We start from the raw sequence: 27,447 nt of genomic DNA, 5'->3' as shown, positions 1-27,447 counted from the left end.
ACGGGGCGGAGCCTAGGGCAGGGCGGGGCCTGGGGTCGTGCGCCCTTCTGACCCCGCTGCACGTGCCCCGACGCTGCCCAGCCTCCATCCTCTGCGGGTCTTTGGGCGTCGGGGCCGCTCCTTCCGCTCCGTCTCCGTCGCAGTTCTGGGCCTCGTCCGCGTGTCCTCGGGCCGTGCTGGGAGCTCTGGGCGCGCTGGGCGCCTGGCACTCTGCGCACGCCTCGGGCCGGGCCGCGGTACCTACCAGGGAACATGTGGTCTCAGTCAAGGCCTTAGCCCTTGGAGACTTAGTTCATCAGCTGAAAGATGGGAATGAAAACTCCCACTGCGAAAAGTTGTGGTTTTGAGACAGATGAAATAAATTATGAAAAGAGCACACTCTACTCCCTGACACATAAAGTACCCAAATAGAAATAGCTATTGTCATTCTCCATTATAACCTGCAAATTAGAGATAAAACCATCTCTGCTTATTTCTCAGGGTCTGCTCAAAAATTCCGTAGGTATGCACTGAGTGCCAACAATATACCAGCCGCTTATCCAGAGCTGGCCACTCGTGGCTATTGAGCACATGAAATGGGACTAATTCAACTGAGATAGGCTGTGAGTGTCAAATAGGCACCAGAGTTTGAAACGTTGGTGTGAAAAATAAAAAGAAGGTGAAAGCTCATTAATTTTTATATTGATTACATGTTGAACTGATAATATTTTGAATATATTGTGTTAAATAAATATATTTAAAATTAGCTTTGTTTTTTTTACTTTTTAAATGTGACAGCTAGAAAAGTTTAAATTGTTTATGTGACTCCAATTATTGAACGGCGCTGTTGCAGACACTGGTGAGACAACACAGAGCTTCCCTTCTAGTGAGGGGAGTGAAATGCTAGACATGTAAAACAAACAAGCAATCGAGCATTGTTGTTAGGGGTATAAAAGAAATAAGCCGGGTGATAGGAAAGAGGACTATGAGAGTGAGAGACAATGTGAATGAGAGTAAGTGTGACACAATGTTAGGTGGTATCTTTGCCTACCAGGAATTGCAGAAGGTGCTGTCATCTTTCTTTAATGACATCAGTCATAATGTGGTAGAGAGCCCTCTTCCTGAAGTGATCAATCAGGAACAAGTTTTTAACAGGTATCAATTCTTTTCTTTCTTTCTTTTTTTTTTTTGGTGAGGAAGATTGGCCATGAGCTAACGTGTAGCCAATCTTCCTCTTTTTGCTTGAGGAAGAGTGGCCTTGAGCTAACATCTGTGCCAGTCATCCTCTACTTTGTATGTGGGACGCTGCCACAGCATGGCTTTATGAGTGGTGTGTAGGTCCATGCCCAGGATCTGAACTCATGAACTCCCGACCGCCAAAGTGGAGCATGTGAACTTAACCACTATGCCACCAGGCCGGCCCCAGTAGATTATTGATGTAATCATAAGAAGGGACTGTAAGAGGCTATGACAAACTTTTCCAAAGTGGTTGCACCAATTTTTGCTTTCAGCAGAAAACTCTGAGAGCCCACTGTACCCCATTGTAGCCATAACTGTTTTGTCAGACTTTTTCATTTATGACAATGGGCGTCAATGGCGTCTCCTTGTGGTCTTCATTTACATTTCCTTGATCACCTGTGACAATGGCATTTCATCCAATGCTTTTCCTCACCTGAAGTGCCTGCTCAACAGATCACCACCCGATGCTGATGCTGCTGGTCCAGGGACCACACTGAGAGCCACTGCCCATAAAAAAGTATTCACCCGGATTTTTGACTAAGAATTTTAAAGCTTTGTTTTTGACCTTTTAAGTCCTTGGTATTACCTCTTAGAGTTATAAACACTTGTATACGTCATCACCTTGCCATCCTGCTCCCAGGTTGTGCCATAATAAGAAACATATATTTGATGTCTTCCCCCAGTTCCTGACAGAGCTCCTAAATCTCTTGGAATTTCCTGGGTGATAGGAGCGTCTTTTGTTCTAACGAGGCAACTCTTGGTGGGCATCTGGACAGCTTCAGGATGGGCGCTGGTCACCAGAAAGAGAGGGGAGAGGGGCTGGAGATTGAGTGAATATCATGCCAACATGGTGAAGCCTCCATAAAAATACCTGAATTGTGGAGTTCAGAGAGCTGTCACGCTGGTGGACACGTGGAGGTGCTGGGAGGGTGGGCGTGCCTGCAGAGGGCGTGGAAGCTCCTTGTCCCTTCCCTGTATCTTGTCCTATGTACCTCTTCATCCGGTGGTTCATTGTATCCCTTATTAGGTAAATATAAGTAAGTGTTTCCCTGAGTTCTGTGAGCTGTTAAAGCAAATTATTGAACCTGAGGAGGTGGGTCCTGGGAACCCCTGCTTTGTAGCCACGCAGATGAAAGTGTGTGTAACCTGGGCACCCACTACTTGTGACTGGCGTCTGAAGTGGAGGGCAGTCTTGTGGGACTGAGCCCTTAACCTGCGGGGTCTGCATGAAGTCCCGGCAGATAGTGTCAGAATTGCTTGGTGTGGAAACCCACACATTTGGAGTCAGAAGTGTTCTGTTGACACAGGAAAATAGGCGTTTTTCCTTTGCAGGTATATACACAAGAGAAGCCCTTGGACATGCACACCATGTGAGCGCAGTGCACAACACATTCATAGTGCCAGTGCTTACATGCAAAAATGTGGGCCTGCTCAAAATGCCCATCAATGGAAGATGAATGAATAAGCGGTGTCACAGTGACCCCACATCGGCTCTGCAGCAAAGTGACAGAAGCGAGTTCCACCGACGCACAATACGGATGAATATGAGCAATGTGATAGTAAGTGAATAAAACAAGTCCCCAAACGAAAATATGACATCCTTCTTAGAAATCTAAGAACAACTAAAATAAAAAAATACATTCCTTGAGTTACATACACATGCAGAAACCACTAAATATAAGGGAAAAGAAGGGAAGGATAAACTTGGTCTTCCATTAAGCCAGACATTCATGAGATTTGCAAAATGTGAAACCATGCCTCTTCTCACTTTTTTGGGGGAAAATATAGTTATTTTTAGTAAAGCATATTACTTATATTAACTTGAAATGGGTTTATTATTTTAATGAATTAAAAGATAATTTTTTAAAATGCTTATTTTATTTTTTGTATGGTAAATAGCAATAGACATAACCCACATAAATAAAAATTCTTTGAGGTCTTCAATAATTTTTAACAGTGTAAAGAGTCCTGAGGCCAAATCTTAAGAACCGCTGACCTAGAAAATTATAATTTTCTATAATCTAATTAGAGATCAACATAGGACCACATGTAAAATAATATGTTGAAACTATGTGCTTAAAACTCCAATTTACATTCCCCTGCAAACTGTATTCCTTGAATAAAAATTTCTACCTCTCTATACCGTATTTCTGTAAAACGAGTAAGGATTTCCCCAAATGTGCAGTTTTGGACAGATAAGTCTGAAGCCATCTCCTGCTTCAGAAATAACACATTTGTTCATTAGCACGCTGCAGTGCAGACACCACTGATAACTACGCACTCCTTCAGGAAGTCTGCACTCTGTCCCAGGCACTGTGCTGAGTACTACACACACGCAGCCATGACCAAGCCTCATGATGCATACTAGCATTATCCTGTTTACAGACGAGAAAGCTGAGATTTCAAGTGATTATGTACCTTGCCCACAGCCATATAGACAGGAAGACATATGGCCAGGACTTAGTCCATGCCTCTCAAAGTTGGTCCTTGACCAGCCACAGAAGCACCACCTGTGGACTTATTAGGAATGGAAATTCTGGGCCCCTCCCCACACCTGCAGACTCGGAACTCGAGGGGTCAAGCCCAGCACTTTGTGTTTACAAGCCCACCAGGGGATTCTGACTCGCGCTCAGCTTTGAGACCCTGCAGAACGACTCTGCCCACTGCCACCTGCCATGTTCCTTTATTTCTGTTACTGTTCACTTCTCACCTCAGCCCTGGGAGGTCAACCGGCAGATCTTACTTTTACTTAATGAATGAAGAAACTGAGGCTCGAGGAGTTCCTATGACTTGCCCAAAGTCATCTAGATAGTTTCGGAACTGGAACTTGATCCCAAATCTTGTGGCTCTTAATCTGAAGCCGTGACTAGCTCCAACAAGCGATCTCAGGCAGTAAGGTCAGAGCAGTAGCCAGTGACCTTGTCTGCTGCCCTTAGTCAAGGAAGAGGGGAGGGCACCAGAGCAGGGGTTCTCCTTGGGGTCCGGACCATCGTAGCTGGATAGTCACTCCCATGGCAGCCCCTGAGGCTCCATCGTATCTCCTATGAGCCATTCATGGTGTACCAGGATCACTTAATGCATTCAGGATCTTACCGCTCACATCCTGAGATCCTGGAGTTACGATCATCACCCATAGGAGTTAAACCCACACAAAGTCTGGGTGCAGATGTGGCTGCCATAAACATCACTTCCTGAATTCAATGCCTTCACGTTCCACGTCATCCCAAAGCCCACAGCCCTGCTCCCATGGTGATACCAGTGGCTGGGTGTGGGAGCTTCGCCCTGGGGCAGCAACACGGGGGCACCTTTTCTGTAGAGGACTAAAAACAATAATGAAACCTGACCAAAAGTTTCTAAACACTGTCAGTGACAAATCCTCCTCCCAGAAAAACCTCTCTTGTTAGGCTAAGCCTAAACAACTGGTTGTGGTTACTGCCCAGTTTTAACTGTGTGTGTTTGGAGGGGGGGAGGTCCCATTTTTATTACTAATCTTTTAACAAACGTTATGTTTTATATGGAAGTTAATCCCAAGATCTCCCAGTTATACAATTGGTCCCAAACCTGTGCCCTTAGCTACAAGAAGTTTCTTTGGTTCAGAAGCATGGGTCTTGCTTCAGGTACAGTGGGGTCCAACTCCTGGAGCCCTGTGTCCTCCTGCATTTGAACAGTAGATTTGAAGTAGACAGTGGTAGCACCGTGATTGTAAAGACAAAGAAGGGGGGCTCAAACTGGCCTTACTTCACTTCTGCCATTCCACATGACCAGGCGTGTTTAAAATCTAAAACAGTGAAACAGGGCACTGAGAATACTAGGTGAAATACTTTTGTTAAAGTGCAGATTTTAGATTGTACATTAAATTTTTTACTGAATTTGAATATCTTTAAAATTGAAATTTATTATTGTAAATTTTAACTATTGGTTTTAAAAGGAATAAATTGATATTAATACGAATGTAATATTTAGAATGCTTGGATTGGCTGGAGAAGGGTGTTGACAAAATTGTCCACTCTGGGCATCAAATACACTTGGGACACTCCTCCTCTCACTCATTCCCTCCACCTCACTCCTAGGTTTCTACCTGCCATGGGAGGTCTTAGCAGTCTGTCCCCTCGGCCTGAATAGCTGTAGAAAATGCCCCCTTGTAGCCCAAGGAACATAGATAAATCACTGAGTTAAAGGCATTTTAAGTGCAACCTTCCAGGGACAATGCACTTTTGTGACTTATTTAGCCCATTCAAATGACGACCCTAACAGTGGTCACCTAAGGTCCACCCAAAGGTGAGCTGTTAACAGGAACAATGCTAGCAAAAGTGTGATACTGAGGATAGTTCTGAAAGGCTATGTCAGGTACTTTCCAGACCTCAGACTCCTCGTAGGCAAGTGGGGGTAAATTCCTGGCACTAACGTGACTGCAGAATTGTTGAGGAGGTCTGTGCAGCGCTGGATACCAGCACGCTGGAGAACGCAGTGCTAGAAATGCACAGGTGTGTGTGTGACTCATCCCCAGTCCTCTCCTGCTCTGCTCCTGTCCCTGAGCTATGAAGGTCACAGACATTGACTTCACATTCCAGCTCTGCAACTTACTAGCTGTATCAATTTGGAGAGTTGCTTAAAGTCTCTGTTCTCTCCTTTGATAAATGGAGTAATGACACGGTGCATGGTGGTTGTGAATATCGACTAAGACTGTGTGATGCCTCTAACATGGCTTGATACACAAGTGTGTTCTCAATGTCACACTAATTCTTCTCATCCTGTGCATGTTTCATGAAGATTAATGGGAAGAATCGTGTTGCTTTTGATGAAATACATTGAAGATGAGCAAATTATCAGTTTATGATAAAAGTCAATATATTTTAAATATTAATATCTGAGCAACAACCTTCTGTTCACCTGATAGGTCATTGATATCTAAAGATCGTGTCTGTTAAATAGAAAAAGCGACCTTGAAACTTTCAGGAAGAAGCCTGTGATCTTGCTTCAATTAAATGCATGTGATTTTCACATTCATTACAGGCTTGCACATTCATTTCACTCACATGCTCCTTACACTGGCCAATAGATAATAATAATAAAAGCCAGCTGTAAGTGGAGGGGAGAGAAAAAACCTGTTAAATGCAATCCATTAATTCTAGATCAGACAGGTCCATAAATTCATTCGTAACACACGCAAGGACTCATCGATAACTCTCCTTCTGTCACTTTATTATTAACGTCAGGAACTGGGGTTTGGAGGGGAGAAGAATACCTTTAGTGTCTGGGCTCTCTCCTCCATCTGCCCTCTAGGCTTTCTGCCACACAGATGCTGAGATTACATTCCCAACACAGGGTCATTTTTAATGGGGACTTTTACACAACGTAGAAGTCATTTAATTTTTTTTAAGGAGAACAAGTCTTGGTTGTTTAACCATACCCCCTGTGCCGGCAGTATGCTGTGCTAGACCAACTGCCTAGGCAGGGTCTCTTGGTCCCTCCAGGACGAAACTGTAGATACTGTAATTAGTTTCCTTCATGCTGACAGGAATCTGAGTTCCCTGCTACTACCTCTGTTGTCACTGCTCGCCACATCTGGTTTCCTGTTATCGGAGGGTGCTCCCCGGACCAGCCTGAGCAGCAGCTCTGGAAGCTGGTTAGAAATGTGAAATATTGGGCCCCAGCCCAGAACTTTTACATCAGAATCTGTATTTTACCATAAGCACCAGGTGATTCCTTCGCACATTAAAGTTGGAGGAACACTGATTGTTTAAATTGGGATAGAATTGACACTATGTAAGTTTGAGGTGTAAAACACATTAGTTTGATACATTTACATATTGCAATATGATTACTACAGTAGCGTTAGCTAACACCTTCATCACAGTCACATAATTATCATTTCTTTTTGTGTTAAGACTAAGGCCTAGTCTCTCAGAAACTTTGAAGTTTAGAATATTGTTGATTACAATCACTGTGTTGTGCATTAGATCCTCAGAACTTATTTATCTACTGGTTGCAAGTTTGTAGAAACACTGATTCTTAAACTTAGAGACCATATACTTTAACTAATGAGATTTACATTTCAAAAGGAGAGTAAAGAAACCCATATTGTATAATGAAATTGGAAACTTTATCACTTTCACATAATTTTAAAGACTGTAATTTTTGGTTTCAGTGATAAATGAAGAATGCATAGCTGGGAATTTGGGACATGACATGATTGATTTCAGGCAAGCCTTTTGATGTCTTCTCTAAAACTAAATAGCTGAAGATTTATGTAATTGTGATATAAAATATGGGATTTAAATTGCAATGTATTGCAATTACATTGTGTTAAAATTATACATATTGGTTCCCTTATGAAATGGTTCTATCAGGCTTCAAATAATCTGAAAATAATATAAGCCTATGGAAAAATTTGCATTTGAAATTTTGGCTATGGCTTAAAGGTATAATATCTGACATAGTTCCCAGTTATTTTTAAAAATTTAACTGTATTTATTTTGATATACTCTGATTATATTTTATGATATTCCCAATGGGCTCTAGGAAGTTTGAGTTGGATTAGCATCAAGGTAAAGAATACTTACGTTTATCCAGTCTTCTGAGAATTTGGAGCTCTATATTTATGTCTTCTGTAAAACAATAAGGATACTGGTAATATAGATAAAATCTGAGTTTTGTCCCGTAAGTTAGAAGACGACTTTTGGTCAAAACTCAAGAATCTGTGTTCACATATTGTCCTTTGCTAATCATGTGAAATCCTAACGTACTCGGTCGCTCTTTGAGCCCCTGCAGGAAACGTGAACCGTTGGCTGGTCGAGAGCAAGAAAGAAAAGCAGTCCTGACATCGGGGGCTGGCGGGCACCCCCAGCAAGGTCTCGGCACTCTCCCCTTGAACACAAACCGTTTCAGAGAACATTAACATAGAGAAGGCCACACTGCGACTACGATTGACGAAGACGATAACAAGTCCCCTCCAAAATCGTAAAGCAGAAAAAGCACACACATCGTCCAAGCTACAAAATACCAAACATCCCTCTCTCGGGGCTCTTAGAAGTGACAGCTGCCTTTCTCCCAATTACAGCTGTAGCCTCGATCTAGTGTGCTCTCACTATAAATGGGACTCATTAAATTGCCCTGCTTCCTGACAGCATCCAATGCAGAGCAAAGCCCCTTAAGCTCTCTTCCAAATCACCTAACGCAGCCCAAGTCCTATAGGTTTTTCCTAACACCTCCTATGAGGCGTCGTGGCTGCTCAGAGTGTGTGTTCAACTTGTTCAATTACAGGTGTGTTCATGGTGGTCTCTGGCTATAAGCATTGACATGGGTCTAGACAATACCACTAGGAGAATCATTTGGATTATATATTACAAACTTGGTATAACAAATATGTTAGATTGGTAGGGAATATTGTATACTATAAAATGAAAGAGAACTGGTAGCTTAAAAAAAAGAGTAAGAAAATTATAACCCTTGAATGATCAAAACAAGAATTAGGATATTTAAAATTTTTCTGAACATGTGAAATACTTGAATTGTGCTATTACTAGAAATTGAAAAATAGGAGGCAGTTAGTTATGCAGCTAGCAAGTATTTCTGTGAATCTTGTACTGCTCTCCCCATTTTGTTACTGCGGATGCATGACTCGGATGGCAGCTAAATGAGTCCACTTACAGAATGTTGGAGACTGAGTTCCTAAAGTTCTTTCCATCATCTCAACATAGCGTAGACCCTCTGTCTTCTGGTAGCTGAAAGCCACCCCATTCTATGACCTTAGAACTGTCAGCCCTTGGAATGCCAACAATCCCCAAAGCGAACGCAAGCTGAACAGTTGACCCAAACTGTCTATTGGAGACATTTCAAAGGACACCAGAGTGAGACATGAAGAGTAAAGTGTGGGAAAAAGCAGACTGCAGATCCTGCTAGGAACATTTTGAATTTGATTAAGTAATTGTATGGTTTATATTAATATTCAATTGTTATTTTGAATTTGTTTCTCATATTGCCAGAGAAAACAAGTAAGCAATTGTATTTATGTGTCTAGGAATCAAGATGCTTATTATAAGAGAAAAGGAGATACAATTACAGAATGTAGGATTTCAGAAGGAATGCTGTCCTGTCAGAACTGGACTGGAAATATCAACATGAACTTGTATCTTTACATGAAAAAATCGTTTTAAAAATGCATCTTTTCTAGATCTGTCCACTGAAATGGACAGAGGGCCCTCATGATGCACCCTAGTGCCACGATTCTGGTCTCCAATACCATTTTTCCAATAAAAGGAACCAGGGCTTTTTGGAGAAAAGGCCAATCCTATGTCTGGGACAGAAGAGTACCAGATGAGCCGAGAACACTTCTTTGTGCTAGAAGGCAAAAGTTGTTTAAAGAATGATGGAGCTGATGGGACATGGGAACTAATCTAAAAGGGGCTCCTTCTGGCCAAAACTGAGACAATTTGAACACCCACGGAGAGTACTGGCTGAGGCTGGTTGACATACAGTAAAGCTGAGAAGTCATGGATCTGTAATGATACACACAAAAAAGTTAACAAGGTATTCTAAAGTAATCAAATAGGACAGATTATACTTCTGTTAAGACTTGTTACTCAATCATGTTGGTATTATTGATTCATTTATTGTACAGCCAAAGAATAAAGAAACTAGTAAATGCGTAAACACAAGTTAGTAGGCATTTCCTAACACAAAACAGAATGACTCAAAAATTATGACTGTGAGCTGAAAAACACCTATTAAATGTACATATGCAACATTCTATCTGGTTTCAAGTTTTAAAAATTCAGCACATTCCATCAGGTTATGAAAAAGTATCTAGGCAGCCTCTGTCCTAAATGTTAGCAGATGATATCAATCAACTGGTATACTGCTTTCTTCAGGTTGGTAGGCAGTTTTCTATCTGGGAAGATGTAGAATTAAGGATAGAAACGTTTATGAGAATTAGACTTTTGTACAAATATTTTTCGGTTAAGAGAGAAATAGTGCATATTTGGGTTTTTAGATACCCATAATATAAGGGACAATTTGGCCTATTTAGAGTAGGAAGTTAGTAGCAGTTATTTGAAATGTATATTTGACTAATGGATTTAGACTAATGGTTTTTAGGTGAAGCCTAGTTATTTCATTGTTGGAATGTCTAAAGAAAGCTTTCTGTTCCTGAATATGTAAGTTTAGTTTATTGGATTTATAAGAAGTTGTTATTTTTCAAGAAAGTTTTGCTTGTTAAATCATTGTTTCTTGAAATACTAAAAAAATGCTTGAAGTGATGCAGCTGCTGAATCCGTTCCCTTACAAAAAGGAGGAACAACCTGCACCCTGGTGCCAATTCTATTCCTCAGCCTGTGTCGCTCAGGAGCCGTACTCAGGTCCTGAGACCCGCTGGCCCTCTGCTCACAGCCTCTGGGTCTGCCCGGTCCCTGTCCTGAGGCCCTGTGGTCCTCCATCACTGCCCTCGTCCAGATGGCCCACTCAGCAATCCTGGGAGAGGGAGCGATGGTAATTACATCTGTGACACTTGGGTTTGCAGCCGGATTTCCTAAGACGGCCATTTGCCATTGTGTGCCTCACTACCTGCACTGTTGAAGGCTTTCCTGGCCTTCCTGGGCAGCAGGCGTGTGCTGCTGCAGTGTGTGCATCCTCCCTGAGCTGGGGTTCTACCCTGCAGGACAGCAAATGCTGCCGGAGGCTGGTAGGAAGATGGGCACCAGTACACTGCTCAATGACTGATCCCAGAAGTCAAACAGGGCAGTGAGCATGCAGAAAAATGGCTGTCATTAAGCCTGTGGACACATTTTCCTCTGAAGAGTGGGCACGGAGTTACCCTCAGCCCTTTTAAATCTGGATGAACAACGTACTGAAAGCACATTTAACATTGATGTAGCAAGTAGAATCACCTCATCTCCCTTCGGTACCCTTTGGCTCTTTCCATTTGCAAAGGGTTTACGAGACAATGGATTGAGGCATGTGTTAGAAGTTGGTATATTGACAGTAATGCGGATTAAATAACCAACTGTAAGGTAGATTCAGGTGATCAACGCTAAATTAACTAATGAAGGCACTGCTGTACTACAGCACAAAGACTCTGGTTATCATGACAACACTCAGCCCTCCTGAATAAACAAGTCTGAACCGTAGTTCAGTTAGGCAGAGTCCTAAGCAAAATTTGACTCCAGTGTCTCCAGTGTTCCCTTTTTACTATATTTCTTCTCTCCTATTGAAAAACCTCTCTCCTCTAGACACTGAGTGACAGTCCTCTGACCTCTATAAGGTCAGATTTTCCTAAAGAAGGATGCTTGGCTGCCCTCCCTAAGACTCTATTCTTCCCATCACTGCCAAAATTTTCTCTTGTATCTCAACTATCAGGACGCTGTTCTTTCTGCTAACCTAATAGTGGGTATACATTCTCTGTTTCCAGGTAATACTTTCACTTTAACAGGAACTGGAAATAAAGTATTGACTTGCTGTTTCCCTGTGAAATCTACTTAAAAATGTCTTTAAAAAGTTATGAACATTAAAAAGATAATAAGGGCATACTATTAAAAGGATAAGGGAAGAACTTTAGCCACATCCATTCAACAACTTAAATGAAATGGACCAATGTCTCTAAAAGCACAAACTACCAAATGTCATCCAATATGAAATGGATAATTTGAATAGCCTTGTAACTATTAAAGAAATTGAATTAGTAATATTAAAAACTCCTGAAAAAAAGAACTCTCCAAGCCCTGATGATTTCATGGAAGAATTCAATCAAATGCTTGAAGAATTAACACCAATCCTACACAATCTTTTCCAGAAAAAAGATGAAGGAACACTTTCAAACTAATTTTATGACGCTGGTATCAACCTGATATAAAAACCAGACAGGGGCTGGCCCCATGGCCGAGTGGTCAAGTTCCTGTGCTCCACTTTGGTGGCTCAGGGTTTTGACAGTTCAGATTGTTGGCGAGGACATGGCACCACTCATCAGGCTGTGCTGAGGTGGCATCCCACATAGCACAACTAGAGGCACTCACTCACAACTAGAATCTACAACTATTTACCAGGGAGCTTTGGGGAGAAAAAGAAAAAAAAAAAAAAAGATTGGCAACAGATGTTAGCTCAGGTGCCAATCTTTTTTAAAAAAAACAAAAAAAAAAACAGACAAAAATAGTGCAAAAAGAAAACTACAGACCAATGTCCCTCATGAACACAGACACAAGAAAACCCTCAACAAAATATTAGTAAATGGAACCCAGCAACATGAAAAAGAGTTATATTCCATGACCAAGTGGGGTTGGTTCCAGAGATTCAAGGCAGGTTCAATATTTGAAAATCAATTAATGTAGTCCACCATATGAACAGGCTAAGAAGAAAAACTCACATGATCATATTGATGAGTATAAAGCATTTGACATTGTTGGGGAGGAAGACATATACTCTACCCTCTGGGTCCTTCTAGCTGGGCTATGAATTAAAAAACATGAGACAGAATAACAGGAAAAAATCAAACAAAGCTTTATAGTATGTATACATGGGAGAAACCCAGGAAAACTGAGCAACTCGCCAAAATGGCACAGGCTCTCACCTTAAATACCATCTTCAGCTACAAAGGAGGATGTTGGGGGTGGCGGTTTGGGACTTTAAGGGGGTGGAAGGCAATTTCTATAGAGATGGGAATGTAAATGGGCCAACTGCAGAAAACGTGACCTGAGAGACATGATTTAGATTATGCTAGAGTTATCTCATGCTATTAGCTCCTTCCTGGAACAGGCCCTTCTATTTCAAATTCTTTTAGACTGTTGAGGGGGAGGTCAAAGTTTCTTTCAGTGTCTTTTGTTCTTAAAAATAATCAAGCCAAAGAGGCACATTTTGGGGTGGCCAATTCTGATCCCCCACAACATGATCCATTCATGATGAAAAGTCTCAGAAAAACAGGGATGGAGGGGAACTTCAACTTGATAAAGAACATCTACAAAAAACCTAGAGCTAACGTCACACTTCCCGGTGGAAGAATGCTTTTCCCCTAAGATGGGGAACGAGGCAAGGATGTCCACTCTCACCACCCTTTCAACAAAGTACTGGAAACCAGAACTCTACTGAATGCATTTTCAGAGTGCTACTTTGGTAGAGTGGCAGAAAGCCAGGTGCAAAAGTAAGAAGAGTAAGGAAAATGGAAACAGTTCAACGGGGTTCAGAATGACTGCCCAGATGAGCATACAGATGCAGCTATTTTTTACTTTTCTTTCTTGAACAAGCTTTGATTCTTAATGTTCCAAGGAGATAGTCGCTTTTACATTAGAAAAGCACATTTAGCTTTAAGAATCTGAGATGCAATCTTAGCTTAGTAAATGTGGCTGGAAATCTTAGAGATCATGTGTTGTAATATCTTCAGCATTTTTTACAGTGCCTGGCCCGCAGCAGATAATAACTGTTAGATTTGACACATGAGGAACCTGAGGCTCAAGTGGAATAAATTACCTGACCACAGCCAGATAATTTGTTCCCTGTGTGTGGAACGCTCCCCTCCCCCCCCATATTTCTGGTTAATTCCATCTCCTCCAAAGGCTTTGCTGACTTCCTAAGGCGTGAATCTCACCCTCCACATCCCTTACTTATTTACATATGGTGTCAATGCAAGTAATCCACAATCAATCTATAATCAAAATTGGGGTGAGTTGATCATGAGCCACATCTGAGGACCACATAGCCCAGGAGAGTCCTTTCACAAAGGAAGGGAGCACTCCAAAGAAGCGGAGTGTACAGAGCAGCTATATATCATCAAAGAGCACATATCACATGTGATTGGAATGTCTCTTATCCAACAGTCACAAGACTGCCCTGTTGGAACAGCAATTGATGAACAAAGCAGGCAGCAGGTCTGCCGTCTCGAACTGAGTGGTCACAGCGTGAACCAAGCAATCAAATCCTAGCTTAGGGAGACATGCTCATCCTCAAGGAAATGCCGACATGGGGGGACTGACATCTTTATCTCAAGGGCATTTGTCCTTGTCTTTGGGGCACAGCAACTGCTTAAAGCAGATGTACAATGCATGCTCAACAGCCACGTCAGCCCGAATCAGTCGGATTCCTCAACTACCCCAATACACCCTATTGCTTGCCATTTATTTATCAATGTTATTACAGCTTGTCACTATATATTTGCCATACTATTTATGGGGAGTCTTCCCTAAGCTGCACTCTCCCTGCGGGCGAGGATGCAGGGGGTGTCCATGATAGCTGGCACCCAGTGCGGTATCAGCACAGAGCGCAGGCATCCTAAGCCACTCGTGAACTAAGTTTCCAGTCCCTCTAGGGCAGGGCCGTCTTCTTCACACGAACGGGAAGCGGCGGCAGGCAGAACCACGCGCTTTGTCAATAAACGCTCCCGAGCGCTCTCTCCGCGGGACCGCGGCCGGCAGGACCGGGCTCTGCAGACGTCTCAGGACCGCCCGCCGCACCACCAGTCCACAGGGGAGGCACGTTTGTGGCGCGAAGACCCGCGGACGCACTCGCGCAGCACTGGCTTCCGCAGAACTCTGACGGAGGGGCGCTGGCATCCAAGTCTCTGATCCTTTTCATCGCTTCGGCGGGAAGTCAGCTTCCCCGGGCTCAGGCCGCCTTCTTTAGACGTCCTAGCTTCGTGGGAAGCCGAGGGTGCTTTTCTTTGGCCCAGACCTCTCGCCCTGATCCCGGCCCGGCCGCCTAGCTCCCGTCTCGAACCTCAGAAGCCGGCAGGGAAACTCCCACCAACCGCGCCGGAAAAGAGACGCCCAGGGCGGAACAGCGTAACCGACGGACTGGTCCCCCGGAGCCTCTTCCTGGGACTCTCTAGGCTTCCACCCTTTCTTAGCGGTTCTTCCGGTTTCTCTCCTTACACTGTTCCCGCCTCTTCCCTTCTGCCGCCGGGATTTGACGGGTTCTCGCGATACCTTGGCCTCTTCCCAGGCCGGCGCTCACCAAGGTAGGTCTGGGGCCTCCCGTCTGCCAGCACTTTTCTGCCGACTTTGAGGAAAACGCGCTTTGGAGTCAGCCCTGGAGCGGCGGGCACTGCTCAGCGGGCGGGGATACGGCCGATTATCCGGCCTGTGATCCCCGATGGCTTCTGCGGGGTGGGCCGGGAGGGGGGTCGGGGCCGGCCCGGGGGCGCGGAGACCCGCTCAGCGTGGAGCGCCCTGTGCTTGCAGGAGAAGACCATGTTCAGTTCGAGCGCGAAGATCGTGAAGCCCAATGGCGAGAAGCCGGACGAGTTCGAGTCCGGCATTTCCCAGGTGAGGGCCGGGGCAGCGCCGGGCCCCCGTCGCCTGTCCCTCGGTCGCGTGTCCCGGGCGGGGGGCGGCGGCGTGTGTGGGGGCCCGGGGTGCCCGCACGTGGGTGCCCGCGAGGCTCGGGGCGGGCGCTGACGTCGGCCCTGCTCCCTCTGCTGCAGGCGCTCCTGGAGCTGGAGATGAACTCGGACCTCAAGGCCCAGCTGCGGGAGCTGAACATCACGGCAGCCAAGGTAAACTGAGTCCCGGTCGGGCCGGGCCGGCCGGGAGCGGCGTGAGCGCGGCGGAGCCCTCAGCCCGGCTCCTTAGCGACCTCCGAGGCCCTGGGGCCGTGGCCGGGCGGAGGCGCGGGGCGCGGGGTCTCCGGGATGGAGCCGGGGGAGGAGGGGGTCAAGCCCCAGGTGGCTCCGCAGGGGCTGCCAGTCTGTGTCCCTTTTTGTCCCTGGAACAAGAAAAGGTGGCAGAGGTGAAATTCTCCCAGGCTTGCTTTTGCCACTAACTTGCAAAAAATTTGCATAAAAAACTCACGCTCCAGGTTAGACTTTTCTTTTGATTTGACTGCAGCGTTTTCTTTCGTAGTAGTTGTCCTGATTCGATGTCTGCTTAGTGTGCAGGTTATTGGGAGTTAATTCTTTAAATTCGTGTGTTTAATTTAGAAGTTACAGCGTATTTGTATAGCACTAGGGTTTGCGAAGAGGCCCGTGCGTAGGAGAGCCAACCTCATTTTTGGTTGCAAACAACTTAAATTTGCTTGCCGTCGTTGTAAAATGTTACCCACCTGTGTCTGGTTTTCAACACGTTCACAAGCTGAGAGTTGTGTGTCAGATTTGTGGGGCGGGAGAAGGACGCACAGTGGAGTTGTACGCGGCAATGAGGGATGAGCTGGAAGATGCTGTAGGATCGCTCTGGGATTCAGGTGTCACAGTTACGAGTGTTCACGTGGAATCTTGTCAGTTACTGTTGTACTTGCGTGGGAAGAATGGGGATTGTGAAATTAAAATAGTGTGGTTTTCTCTTTTTCCTTTAGGAAATTGAAGTTGGCGGTGGTCGGAAAGCTATCATCATCTTTGTTCCTGTTCCTCAACTGAAGTCTTTCCAGAAAATCCAAGTCCGGCTAGTACGTGAATTGGAGAAAAAGTTCAGTGGGAAGCACGTTGTCTTTATTGCTCAGGTAGCTGTCGTGCTGTTAAATGTTTGTTTTGTGAGTTTTGTTAAAGTCACTGTGTTTAGACTTTGTGTGGTAGGCAGGATAATTAAAATAACCCTTTTGTGAACACCAGGAAACTTCTGGGGGGTGGGGTGCCGACAAGGTTGTGCTTCAGTGGGCTGAACAGTGCACTTGCTGTTAATACTGAAATGGTTTTCTGTGTCGACAATGCAATAAATGTAGCTGAGTGCTTACACAAACTAAGGTGTGTGGCTGGCCTGAGCCGTGATTTTTCTGTGGGACAGAATTGCCTGTCTGAGGTTCATACTGGTTAGGTTAGTCAAATGTAGACTTTGGGAGGAAAAGAGATGCTAAAGAATAGTTTTTAGGAAAAGGAGAAAATAGTCAAGAAAGGTTTTTTTTTTAAAGTTCAGGTGCCTTGGTGCAAACAGAAGTCTGGGAATTAAGTGCCAGACTGATGAGGACTAAAAGGAACGGTATTCTGTCTCAGTAAGCACATTAGTATCTGGTGGGTAGTGGGCCTGCCTAGATGTGGAAAGGTGTGTAATATTTGGGAGATCAGGCAAATCTTGAAGCAACTGGCTTCTTGCAATAACATTTTAATGCAAGCTGTGGGTTCTGAATGAATTACTGAGAAATCAGGAAGTACTTCATTGAATTTCTCTGTGAGTTGTTTGATGTTCCTGGTTAGGCTTTCTCAGACTTTGAATTTATTCCCTTATTACGTCTGTCTGCTTTTACAGCAGTGTGACTGTTCTTTGCTTTCTGCCAACTTAAGGTCCTTTTTTAAAAAGTTTTGTTGCATGATGCTTTTTACCTTACAGAGGAGAATTCTGCCTAAGCCAACTCGAAAAAGCCGTACAAAAAATAAGCAAAAGCGTCCCAGGAGGTGAGTATTCAGCATCAGAAATGTGTGCACCATGCTCAGTAACCATTCTTGACTTGTGTGGGTTGTTTATGGTAAGAGTTGCAGGAGGTGTCTAACACAGATACCGCTCGTTTAGGAAAGCCGTTCACATGAGCATTTGTATAGTAACTTTTGGTTTTCTCTCTAGTTAGATGTAAAGTGTTTTAAAATTCATTCTGAAGGTGAGAATTACGTGTATTCACATAGATGTTGTAATAGGTCACTGCTGTCACAGAAGATGAGACTCTTGGCTCCGGTTCTTGGGGCGAAGGAGAGGAGGGGGAGGAAGCTTGGTTCAGTGCTGCGGGGTGAAGCGTGCCATGCAGTGGGGTGGGCGGGATGTGTCGTCCTCACTGTTTGCTGTGAATTAGGGTTAAAAAATGGGGCAGATTTTCTGTTGCTGATGTCACAGGTGCGGAGTGTCGTTGCGGGTAGGTGCCGATGGACGCTGGATGCTATTGTGTGAGCTTGATTCACTCACAGCCTGTGGATGAGAACTCAGATGTTGCTGGTTCTAGGCCTTCGGGTGTTTTGTGCAAGTCTGGTTTCACAGACTTGGATTATTGGATCCGTGCAGACCCTGCCCTAGGGACCGGTTTGAGAAAAAATGTTCTAGTATCACCAAGTGGCACATAGGCAACAACCTTATGAAGTGTGTAATTTGTAGCATTATCCCTCAATGCATGAGGAAGCTGACCCAGAGCTTGGAGAATTTGCTCAAACAGCAGCTGATAGTATTGCTGGGATTTAAAAAGCTCAGTCTTGTTTCTGAAACCATTAGAAATAGGAAGTGATGGGACACCCTTATTGTGGGCAGATCTCGTCATCTCACTGGTGGGTAGGAAGGAAGGGAGCAGAGGCTGAGGCTGCGAAGGCCGGTGCCCTGTTTTCTGGAACTGGAGTGACACAGGCTCAGCACCTGCAGCTTGTTTTATGGGCAGTGGGAGTACCATAAGAATTCAGAGATTTTTTTATATTCTAGGTAATTTGTAGGAGGTTAAGTACAGGAGATAATGAAGAACACTTAGTTTGTTAATCATGATACTTTAAAAAGTGTCTTGGTAATCTCATTTCTGAAAACCTGCACTGGCACTAGAGTATAAAAATAGGTCCTTTGCTTTGCACCCAACTATGGGACTCACTCCCAAATTTATAGCCTTAATTCTCCCTCTTCCCAAACCTGCATTCCCCACGCTTTCTCAGGTACTCACTCCCCTGCTCCTAGTGCCCTGGCGTGGACATGTGGGGCCTTCCATTCCCCCTCGCGCGGAGATCTGGGGTGCGGGCCTAGTGCTTCTGCACTGTCCAGTCTGGTTTCCTGCCTTCAGGTTTGTTTTCCTTCAGTAGTTACTCTTTCTCCTACAGGCTGAATGCTGAGATTGACGTTTTCTTTGGCTTCTAATCTGTAGCAGGGTTTCAATTATTTTTCTTGTGAAGCAGTTCAGTCCCTGTGGTTTATGAGTAGTAAAGCTACATTTCCATTGCTCCCGCTTTTGAAAGACTGTAGACAATGTGGGAATGTGAGAGATGACTCTAGGACTAGCTTTGATTCTATTCTAGTTTCTGTTTTATTTATTTTGTTTTGTTTTGTTTTGTTTTTGTTTTTGTTTTTTTTGGAGGAAGATTAGCCCTCAGCTAACTACTGCCAGTCCTCCTCTTTTTGCTGAGGAAGCCTGGCTCTGAGCTAACATCCGTGCCCATCTTCCTCTAGTTTATACGTGGGACACCTACCACAGCATGGCTGCCAAGCAGTGCCATGTCCGCACCCGGGATCCGAACCAGCGAACCCTGGGCCGCCGAGAAGCGGAACGTGCGAACTTAACCGCTGCGCCACCGGGCCGGCCCCCTAGTTTCTGTTTTAAAGGAAAAATTGAACAAAGTTCTGTATTTGTTGTCTTAGTACTGTGAGAATAGATGCTTGGTTAATGGGTACCAGTGGTCAGTTGGGCTGTCTGGTTTGCTTTCTGACAGGTGATGAAGGCTTTAGGAAGTGGGTTTTCCTCGAGCTTGCTCTCTGGCCGTGGGACAGTAAACCGTGGCAGTCATTTGAGAGCCCCGAGGAAACGTTTATTGTGTGTATGGGAACTGCCAGATAGGAATACACATGAGTGGAATGCAGTGTCTGACCTGCTGAGGGGTGAATGAGGCGTAGATAGACGTGTTCGGATATCAAGGTAGCTCCGTAAACCCTGGAAATAAGAACTGTCTCCTCGTCCGCTCATTCCTGACCCCTCGTGGTGCATAGCAGGTGCCCTACAGTTGGGAATTAATTGGACCTTCTTGTCATTGGCAGCCAGATGGGTTGTGAACTTGAAGTGATATTCAGGAGAGGAGCAAGAGTCCATTTGCAGTTTGCGTGATGGAATGAATTGAAAATGGGGGACCCTCCTAGGAGGGGCCACTGTCGTAGAGCTGGTGGTAGGACGGGATCTTTCAGGATGGAATATTGGCTCATTCGATCGTAGAGAACAAGGAGTTTTGGTATTTTGGAGGCCAAGGAGAGCTCTTGAAGGATCTTTAGGAGGTAAACTATGTGATCACATCAGTAGTTTAGATTAATTTGACAGCATTGGAGGGGATGGTTTTGGAGATGAGCAAGACTAGTCAAGAGGTTGCTGCAGGGGCCGGCCCCGAGGCCTAGTGGTTAAGTTCGCTCGCTTGGCTTCGGCGGCCCAGGGTTTCGCCGGTTCAGATCCTGGGCGCGGACATGGCACTGCTCATCAGGCTATGCTGAGGTGGCATCCCATGTGCCACAACTAGAAGGACCCACAACTAAAATATACAACTGTGTACCGGGGGGATTTGGGGAGGAAAAAAACAGCAGAAAAAAAGATTGGCAACAGTTGTTAGCTCAGGTGCCAATCTTTAAAAAAAAAAAAGCTTACTACAGTGATTTAGTTGACGAATCATACAAGTAAAGACAAACCTAAAGATACATATAAAAATAAAAGTCCTCATCACTCCCTCCTTCCCTGGAGATAATCACTCATAATGGCTTCGTGTATGTGTGGTTTGTAAGGACCACCTTTAAAATACATGAGGTTTTTGAGATAAATTAATGGGGTGTTACCTGGTTCTGGTTTGGCAACAGCTCTGGTGTGATAGGAACGTAAGTAGCCTGTTTGAACTTCAGCTAGTGTTAATTTGATTTCAGGAACCTGGAATTTATCATGTATGCTTTTGACTACAAGAGGGCAGGCGGTCGTGGGTTTCTCACTTTTGTCACTATGTTCTTTAAGCCGTACTCTCACAGCTGTGCATGATGCGATCCTGGAGGACTTGGTTTTCCCAAGTGAAATTGTGGGCAAGAGGATCCGCGTGAAACTGGATGGCAGCCGGCTCATAAAGGTCCATCTGGATAAAGCACAGCAGAACAATGTGGAACACAAGGTACTGGTTAGCTCTATCGTGGAAGGGCCCAGACACAGAGGAGGATAGAATGCAGCATGATGTGCTCTATGTACCACCAGAGCAATCATTGCAAACTCACAGCCAGCTTTTTTTCATCTCTATCTTGGCTGGTTTTAAATTGGGGGATTTTTAAAAATTGGAATTCTCTACCTTTTGGGTTAGGGAAAACAGAAGCAGAGTAGTTGCACGGTTTGACTTCTGTTAAGGCTGTGTACTCTTTAGGGGCAGGGTGGTGGTGCTGATAGAATCTGGGAGAACTGTCGCTTTCCTTCATCCGGGTAAAGCGTAACTATGGACGACCCCTGGGGGCCCCCAGGGGCTCCATCCGTGGGGCTCAGAGGAGCGCAGCTCAGGTGCAGTGCTGTAGCGTCCTGACCCACGACGTTGGAGATGAGCTGTCTCAGTCTTGGGACTGCGGAGGACATGTCCTGTATATTCCTTGTCTTGTCAGTACCTGCTTGCTGAGGAGAAAAAACATATAGGGCACAGTTGCAAAATCATTAGGCTTTAAGGTGAATATGTGTATTTAAAAGTTTGGTGATGAATTTTTTTTTTTCTTTTAGGTTGAAACTTTTTCTGGTGTTTATAAGAAGCTCACGGGCAAGGATGTTAATTTTGAATTCCCAGAGTTTCAATTGTAAACAAAAATGACTAAATAAAATACATTCACAGTATTCTGTCTTTGGCCTGTTTTTCGGAATTTCAGACATGGATGCATAGCTCTACGTTCTAAGTAGCTTCCTCCACAGGCTGGAAGATTCTGAATAGAGGGTTCCTGAAATTTGTGCCAGAAAGTGAGATGCGTTTGAGGGTATACTTGTATACAGTTATGTTGTAATAGTTGTAATTGTGTGGAATTACCAAGAATGGCCAAATATTGGCACTTTTCACGTGGTCCAACCTAAAAATACACACGTGTCAGCGATGTGGATAAAGGAGTAACTTAAGCCTTTGTCTCAGCTCCCAGCACAGTGCCGTAACCTGGCAGGAACCCTGTGTCTTCTGGGAAGCCGCGCTTAGAAGTAGTTCAGGTGAGAGGAGGAGGACAGGTTTCAGAAGGACCTGAGAATAGGCCAAGGAGAGTTCCTTGAGAGAAAGTTTTTTTCCAAGAGCAAAATCTGATGAGAAAGTAGTGTTTTATTCATTGAATTTGTTCTACTGTGATAAAGAACATAGAAAATTTACCGTCTTACTCGTTTTTAAGTGTACAGTTCAGTAAATAGCCTAAAGTATACTTAACGTTGTGGAACTTACCTCCAGAACTTTTCGTCTTGTAGAACTGAAACTATGCCCATTAAACAACTCCCTTTTTCCCTTCCCCCCGGAATCATTGAGTTTGCATACGTGAATTTGTGTTAGGCCTTAAGTGGACTTTGGAAGGTCAGGTGTAAGAGTATGATTAGGTAGATTTTGATAGACTAAGTGGAGTGTAAACTTGGGGTGGGTAGCCTGTGAAGGCTTTGCGATGAGAAGTGAAGCGAGGCCCTGGAGCGGCAGTAGGTGGCCACTGCAGAGTGGGGCAGAGGTCTTCAGTTTTGTTAGTGCCAAGTGGCTTTCAAGGATTGCTAGACCTTAGGGTTTCCTTGAAGAGCTGCTTGCTTGTTTATATAGGGTGAAGGAACTTTTTTAAGGAAGGCAACCCCAAATAACGTTGTATGTCAATTTAGCCCTGTGTGTAAAGTAGCTTGTTAGTCCCGGTAAGCCTGTGAGGGGAAGCGGTGCTAGTTTCTCATCTTGCAGATGAGACCAGGCCTCGTGAGAGTTGAGCCTGATCTCCGACTCCTGATGCTGTTTGAGAGGCGAAGGTGCGGGCACCCCGGGTGTTTTAAGCCTTCAGTAAGGGCTCTTGATGCTGCCCCTGTTTGGTGGCTGAGGCCTTCGTGGGTGAATGAGGAAGGCCCCCCTCTTAAGCAGTCACCAAAAGCTTTGCTTTTTATCCTTAAAGAAGCCCGTTCGCCCCTTCCTCCGTCCTAGTACCTGTCCCCTACTAGTCCCTGTCAGGTCAAGCTCGGTGGCTCTGAGGTTGGCATGTATGATTTTCTGAGGCCCTGGAGGATGTGCTGCACGCCCACCTCACCCTTCCCCAGCACGAAGCTGACTGTTTCCTGGGCTTTGCCTGTGGTACCTTTGCAGTAGCCGCCTCTGCCTTAACGATTGTCATCCCCAACAATGTCTAGCGTATATTTGGTCTTCAGAAAATACCAGATGAACATAACGGAGGAAATTCAGTTTTTGTGGCCATAATCTAGAAACTGATCTGATGAGTTATAGGGAAGATGGGTATTTTTGCTTTATGGAGCATATCCTAAGACTCTAGTATTATGGTGTCACTATTCTGAGCCTGTTTTCTCATCTGTAAAATGAGATTTTATTACTTTAAAACACTAGTGAATTTCTTTTCTTTGTTGACGAAGCTTTGCCCTGAGCTAACGTGCTGCCAGTCTTCCTCTGTGTAGTGAGCTGCTGCCACAGCATGGCCGCTAACAGACAAGTGCCGTAGGTGCATGCCCGTGAACCAGGCCCGGGCCCCCGAAGCAGAGCGCGCTGAACCTAGCCACTAGCCCACTGGGGCTGGCCCCGTACGGAATCTTCAAATAAACTAGCTAAGCAGTGCCAGGGATTTTAAGTGTGTGCTTCATCAAACCGCACTTGTTAGGCCTTTGGGGTCAGCAGCCTGGGGGTGTCGGGGTCTGGAGCTGCTCTCCCAGAGTGGCATCTAGGATGAGCCTGAGGGGTGGGAACGGGAAACGAATTCGCTTTAAATTACAGAAGGTGACGGGAATTAAACAGTATGGAGGAGCTGACGAGCAAATTCAGTCTTGTTTTCAGCTTATAAAGTACTGCTGTTACAGGTACCCGGTTATGGGGTTCTATGGGTTACGTGCAGTGGTTGAATCTTTGAGTAAGATGGGCAGTGGTTGTGAAACTTGCTAGTATTCGCAGGTTCATTGGTTGGTCTATGGGAAATGATTTACAAGCTGCTCTGGAATGTTGGGCATTTTTCTTTTAAACATTATTCTGATTTTGTTGATTTCTCTGTACTGCCAAGTAGCTATCAGTAGTATACCTAGTAAACAGAACAAAAATTTGTCTCCAAGAAAAGAAATTTTAACATGTGAGAAAACAGTTGTTTTTGAAATTAGTTTGCAGTAAGCATATTTAAGATGGCCATTGGGGAGCGTTTCCATTTTAGGTACAAGTAATGTGTCGCTTGTAAGATATCTGCATCCTATAAAACCTTGGATATAGAGTATTCCAGCCCGTTGAAAACTTACAAAGAGTGTCAGTTGACTTTGAATTCATTTGTTAGAAATTTAAATATGTGATACCTTCCAGTTGCTTTACAGCAACAAAGATTACCAGAATATCAGGAAAGAGAAAATTTTGGTTGTTTTCAACAAAGGCATTTGCACAATTCGTGAGTAGGAAGTATAGCCAATGATATGCTTCCTTTTGTATCTTTTAAAAGGTCTTAAAAAACCCATTTGTAGTGGAAATCTTGCATCATGTACCCCAAAGCAGAACAGAACAGCGTCGTGAGCTGTGCGCCCGTCATCAGCCTCACCTGTCCGTATTTCTCTAAGTTGTTTTGTCCAGTCCCACTCCTTTCTCTGCTGGAGGTTGTTGAGGCAAATTCTAGACATAGTACTTAGGACTCTTACATCAGTGAGTGGAACAAAGGAGGAAGTTCTCAATTTTATTTGTGTTTTCTTCCCCCCTGGCCCCCACACACCCTTGCGACCTCCCGGTGGGTGGAGTGGACTTCCCACCTCCCCACATTGGGCATGACCGTGTGACTTGTCCTGGCCAATGGCATGAGGGTATGAGTGACCAAGTGCTGCTTGGGAACCTGGGTCTTAAGAGACCTCATCCATCTCCACTCTCCCTCTTAAGCCTCTAGCAACATTGTGTTTTCATTTGGTTGCTTTTCCACTTCACGCTTTGTGGCTTTCCTGGAGTCTTGTAACTTCCCTGCACCTCAGTGCCCTCTCGATAACATGAGGGGATTGAATAAGTTATGCTCTTAAAATCCCAATTGCTCCAAAGTTAGGTGGCTCTATGAGGTGGCTGGGAGATCCTCTGCTCTTAGCTGAGGGTCTTAGATCGAGGACTTCTTAGGGGAAGCAAAGAGATTAGATTGTTGTGTGTGTCTGTGATGGATGTATTTCAGAAAAGATGTTACTTTTTTTTTTCTTGTGAGGGAGATTGCTAACATCTGTTGCCAATCTCCCTATTTTTGCCTGAGGAAGATTGTCCCTGAGCCAACATCTGTGCCAATCTTCCTCTACTCTGTATGTGGGATGCTTCCACAGCATCGATTGATGGGTCATGTGTAGGTCTGTACCTGGGATCCAAACCTGCAAACCCAGGGCCAAAGTGGAGCATGCAAACTTAACCATACACCACCAGGCAGGCCCCAAGATGTTACTTTTGATAAAGCCTTTTAGCTGAAATATCCCTTCCTTAGTTCCAGGTTTTTCCTGGGATGTATTTAGTGGTCAGTATGTATTGATGACTTTGGTGTGAGGATTATTGACTTCACAGCTGGCCTGCTCAGTCTCCACTTGTAGTCTTCACTATCAGATTCAGACTCACAGTCAGATTTGATGCAACCGCAGCATCTAATGAAGACGAGGGTACAATTCACCCACTGTCAGGTTGTGGGGAGGCGTGCTGTCAGGGCTTACTACATGCCAGATCCCGTGGTAGGCCCTGGGGACGGGAAGATGAACTAAGTGACACCTCTGCCTACAGGGTCTCAGTGCCCAGTAGGTGAGATGGATACAAAAGTGATAATTATAAAACAATACAGCATAGACTTCTAAATTACTAAAGTGTGCTGTAAGAAGGCTCATTTTCCTTGTGGTTTGCAAATCCCATTTCTTTGACTTAGCTTTACCCCATGCGTGGTGCACAGGCCTGTCTTGGGAGATGGCTTGGGAGGGACCGAGAAGAGACTAAGGACGCCCTCCCCCCCGATACACACACAGGAGTCCCTTATGTGATGTTACCAGTTTTTACATCTGCCCTTGCTGTTCATTTTCATCCTGTTTTCCCCACTGAATGAGGAAACCTCACTGGGGCACTCACCTTGGGCCTGTTGATGGGCGTGATCTTGTGGTTATGCACTTGTTTTTTTTAATTGAGGTCACATTGGTTTATAACATTGTGTAAATTTCAGGTGTACATCATTATACTTTAGCTTCTGTATAGACTGCATCGTGATCACCACTAATAGTCTAGTTTTTATCTATCACTGTACATATGTGCCCCTTTACCCCTTTTACCCACTGGTAACCACCAATCTGTTCTCCTTAACTATGTGTTTGTCTGTTTATCTTCCACATTTGAGTGTAATCATATGGTATTTGTCTTTCTCTGACTTATTTTGCTTAGCATAAAACCCTCAAGGTCCATCTATGTTGTTGCAAATGGGATGATTTCACCTTTTTTATGGCTAAGTAGTATTCCATTGTATATATATACCACATCTTTCTTACCCATTCATTTGCTGATGGGCACTGAGGTTGCTTCCAAGTCTTGGCTATTGTGAATAATGCTGCAATGAACATAGGAGTGCATATAGCTTTTCAAATTAGTGTTTTCATGTTCTTTGGATAAATGCCGGAAGTGGAATAGCTGGATCATATGGTATTTCTATTTTTAATTTTTTGAGAAATCTCCATACTCTTTTTCCATAGTGGCTGCACCAATTTGTATTCCAGCAGTGTATGAGGGTTCCCTTTTCTCCACATGCTCTCCAACACTTGTTGTTTCTTGTGTTTTTACTAATAGCCATTCTGAGAGGTGTGCGGTGATATCTCATTGTAGTTTTGATTTGAAATTAGGGAGTGCGATGCCTCCAGCTGTGTTCTTTTTTTCTCAGCATTGCTTTGGCAGGCCCTTCTTCACTGCTCCCAGGTGGCTGCTGACTGGGATGGTTCCACATCCAACAGGGCCTTCCCTTCAGCCAGGGGTTAATTCATTGATTTGCAGTTTCAAGTTCTGTGCTGGAGCAGGAACGTGCAGTCTCGTGGGGAAAACAAGCTGGGGGCAGGGCAGCAAAGGGGAGGACTCTGAGCAGTCAGGCGCCGGGGTAGACTGCTGAATGTGTTAACGAGGCCCGACCGTCACCCTGTGACGGAGGCAGCGGTTCTGACTGTGTCCCTCGACCAGCAGCAGCAACATCGCTTGGAAACTTGTTAGGAGTGGAAACACTGGGGTCCCACCACCAGCCTTCTGAGTCAGAAACGTTAGGGGCGGCCCCAGACGTCCTCTGGATGATCTGTTGCACGCTCAAGTCTGAGATCCTCTGGTGTTAGGTTCTCAGTGATCCTGATGACATGATGTCATCAGGTGTTGTAGTGTGTCATCCTATCTCTGACGGGGTTCTGTCGTCCGTCTTGCTGGTGAACTTTGGGTGTGAAGCCAGAACTGGAGCTGTCGACGCCGTGGGGCGCTGTGTCTCCAGATTTCGAGTGCTGTGTCTCCAGATTTCGAGTGCT

At 44.8% G+C, this 27,447-nt stretch overlaps 1 protein-coding gene and 1 non-coding gene across 2 annotated transcripts; both read left to right on the top strand.

The window, feature by feature from the left end:
- The first annotated feature begins 15,038 nt into the window (after positions 1–15,038).
- On the top strand, positions 15,039–21,615 carry RPS7 (ribosomal protein S7). Its single transcript, XM_046663192.1, has 7 exons — positions 15,039–15,151; positions 15,375–15,458; positions 15,617–15,688; positions 16,483–16,626; positions 17,448–17,512; positions 20,770–20,920; positions 21,505–21,615. The coding sequence occupies exons 2-7, from the start codon at positions 15,384–15,386 to the stop codon at positions 21,580–21,582; spliced, it is 585 nt and encodes a 194-aa protein (XP_046519148.1). The 5' UTR covers positions 15,039–15,151; positions 15,375–15,383; the 3' UTR covers positions 21,583–21,615.
- On the top strand, positions 21,228–21,432 carry LOC124240525 (small nucleolar RNA SNORA73 family). The gene has a single exon (XR_006888914.1). It is a non-coding gene; the product is annotated as a small nucleolar RNA SNORA73 family (small nucleolar RNA).
- Positions 21,616–27,447: the final 5,832 nt, after the last annotated feature.

Source organism: Equus quagga, chromosome 5, assembly GCF_021613505.1.
Source record: "Equus quagga isolate Etosha38 chromosome 5, UCLA_HA_Equagga_1.0, whole genome shotgun sequence".
Classification (NCBI taxonomy): domain Eukaryota; kingdom Metazoa; phylum Chordata; class Mammalia; order Perissodactyla; family Equidae; genus Equus; species Equus quagga.
The sequence above is the reverse complement of the archived record's forward strand: the minus strand, read 5'-3'. Positions and strand labels throughout refer to the sequence as shown.

Excerpts from the sequence above, each read along its gene's own strand:
- RPS7 (XM_046663192.1), top strand. The coding sequence starts at position 15,384 with ATGTTCAGTTCGAGCGCGAAGATCGTGAAGCCCAATGGCGAGAAGCCG. Across the intron at positions 15,689-16,482 it reads TGAACATCACGGCAGCCAAG|GAAATTGAAGTTGGCGGTGG; the intron begins GTAAACTGAGTC and ends TTTTTCCTTTAG. Across the intron at positions 17,513-20,769 it reads AAGCAAAAGCGTCCCAGGAG|CCGTACTCTCACAGCTGTGC; the intron begins GTGAGTATTCAG and ends ATGTTCTTTAAG.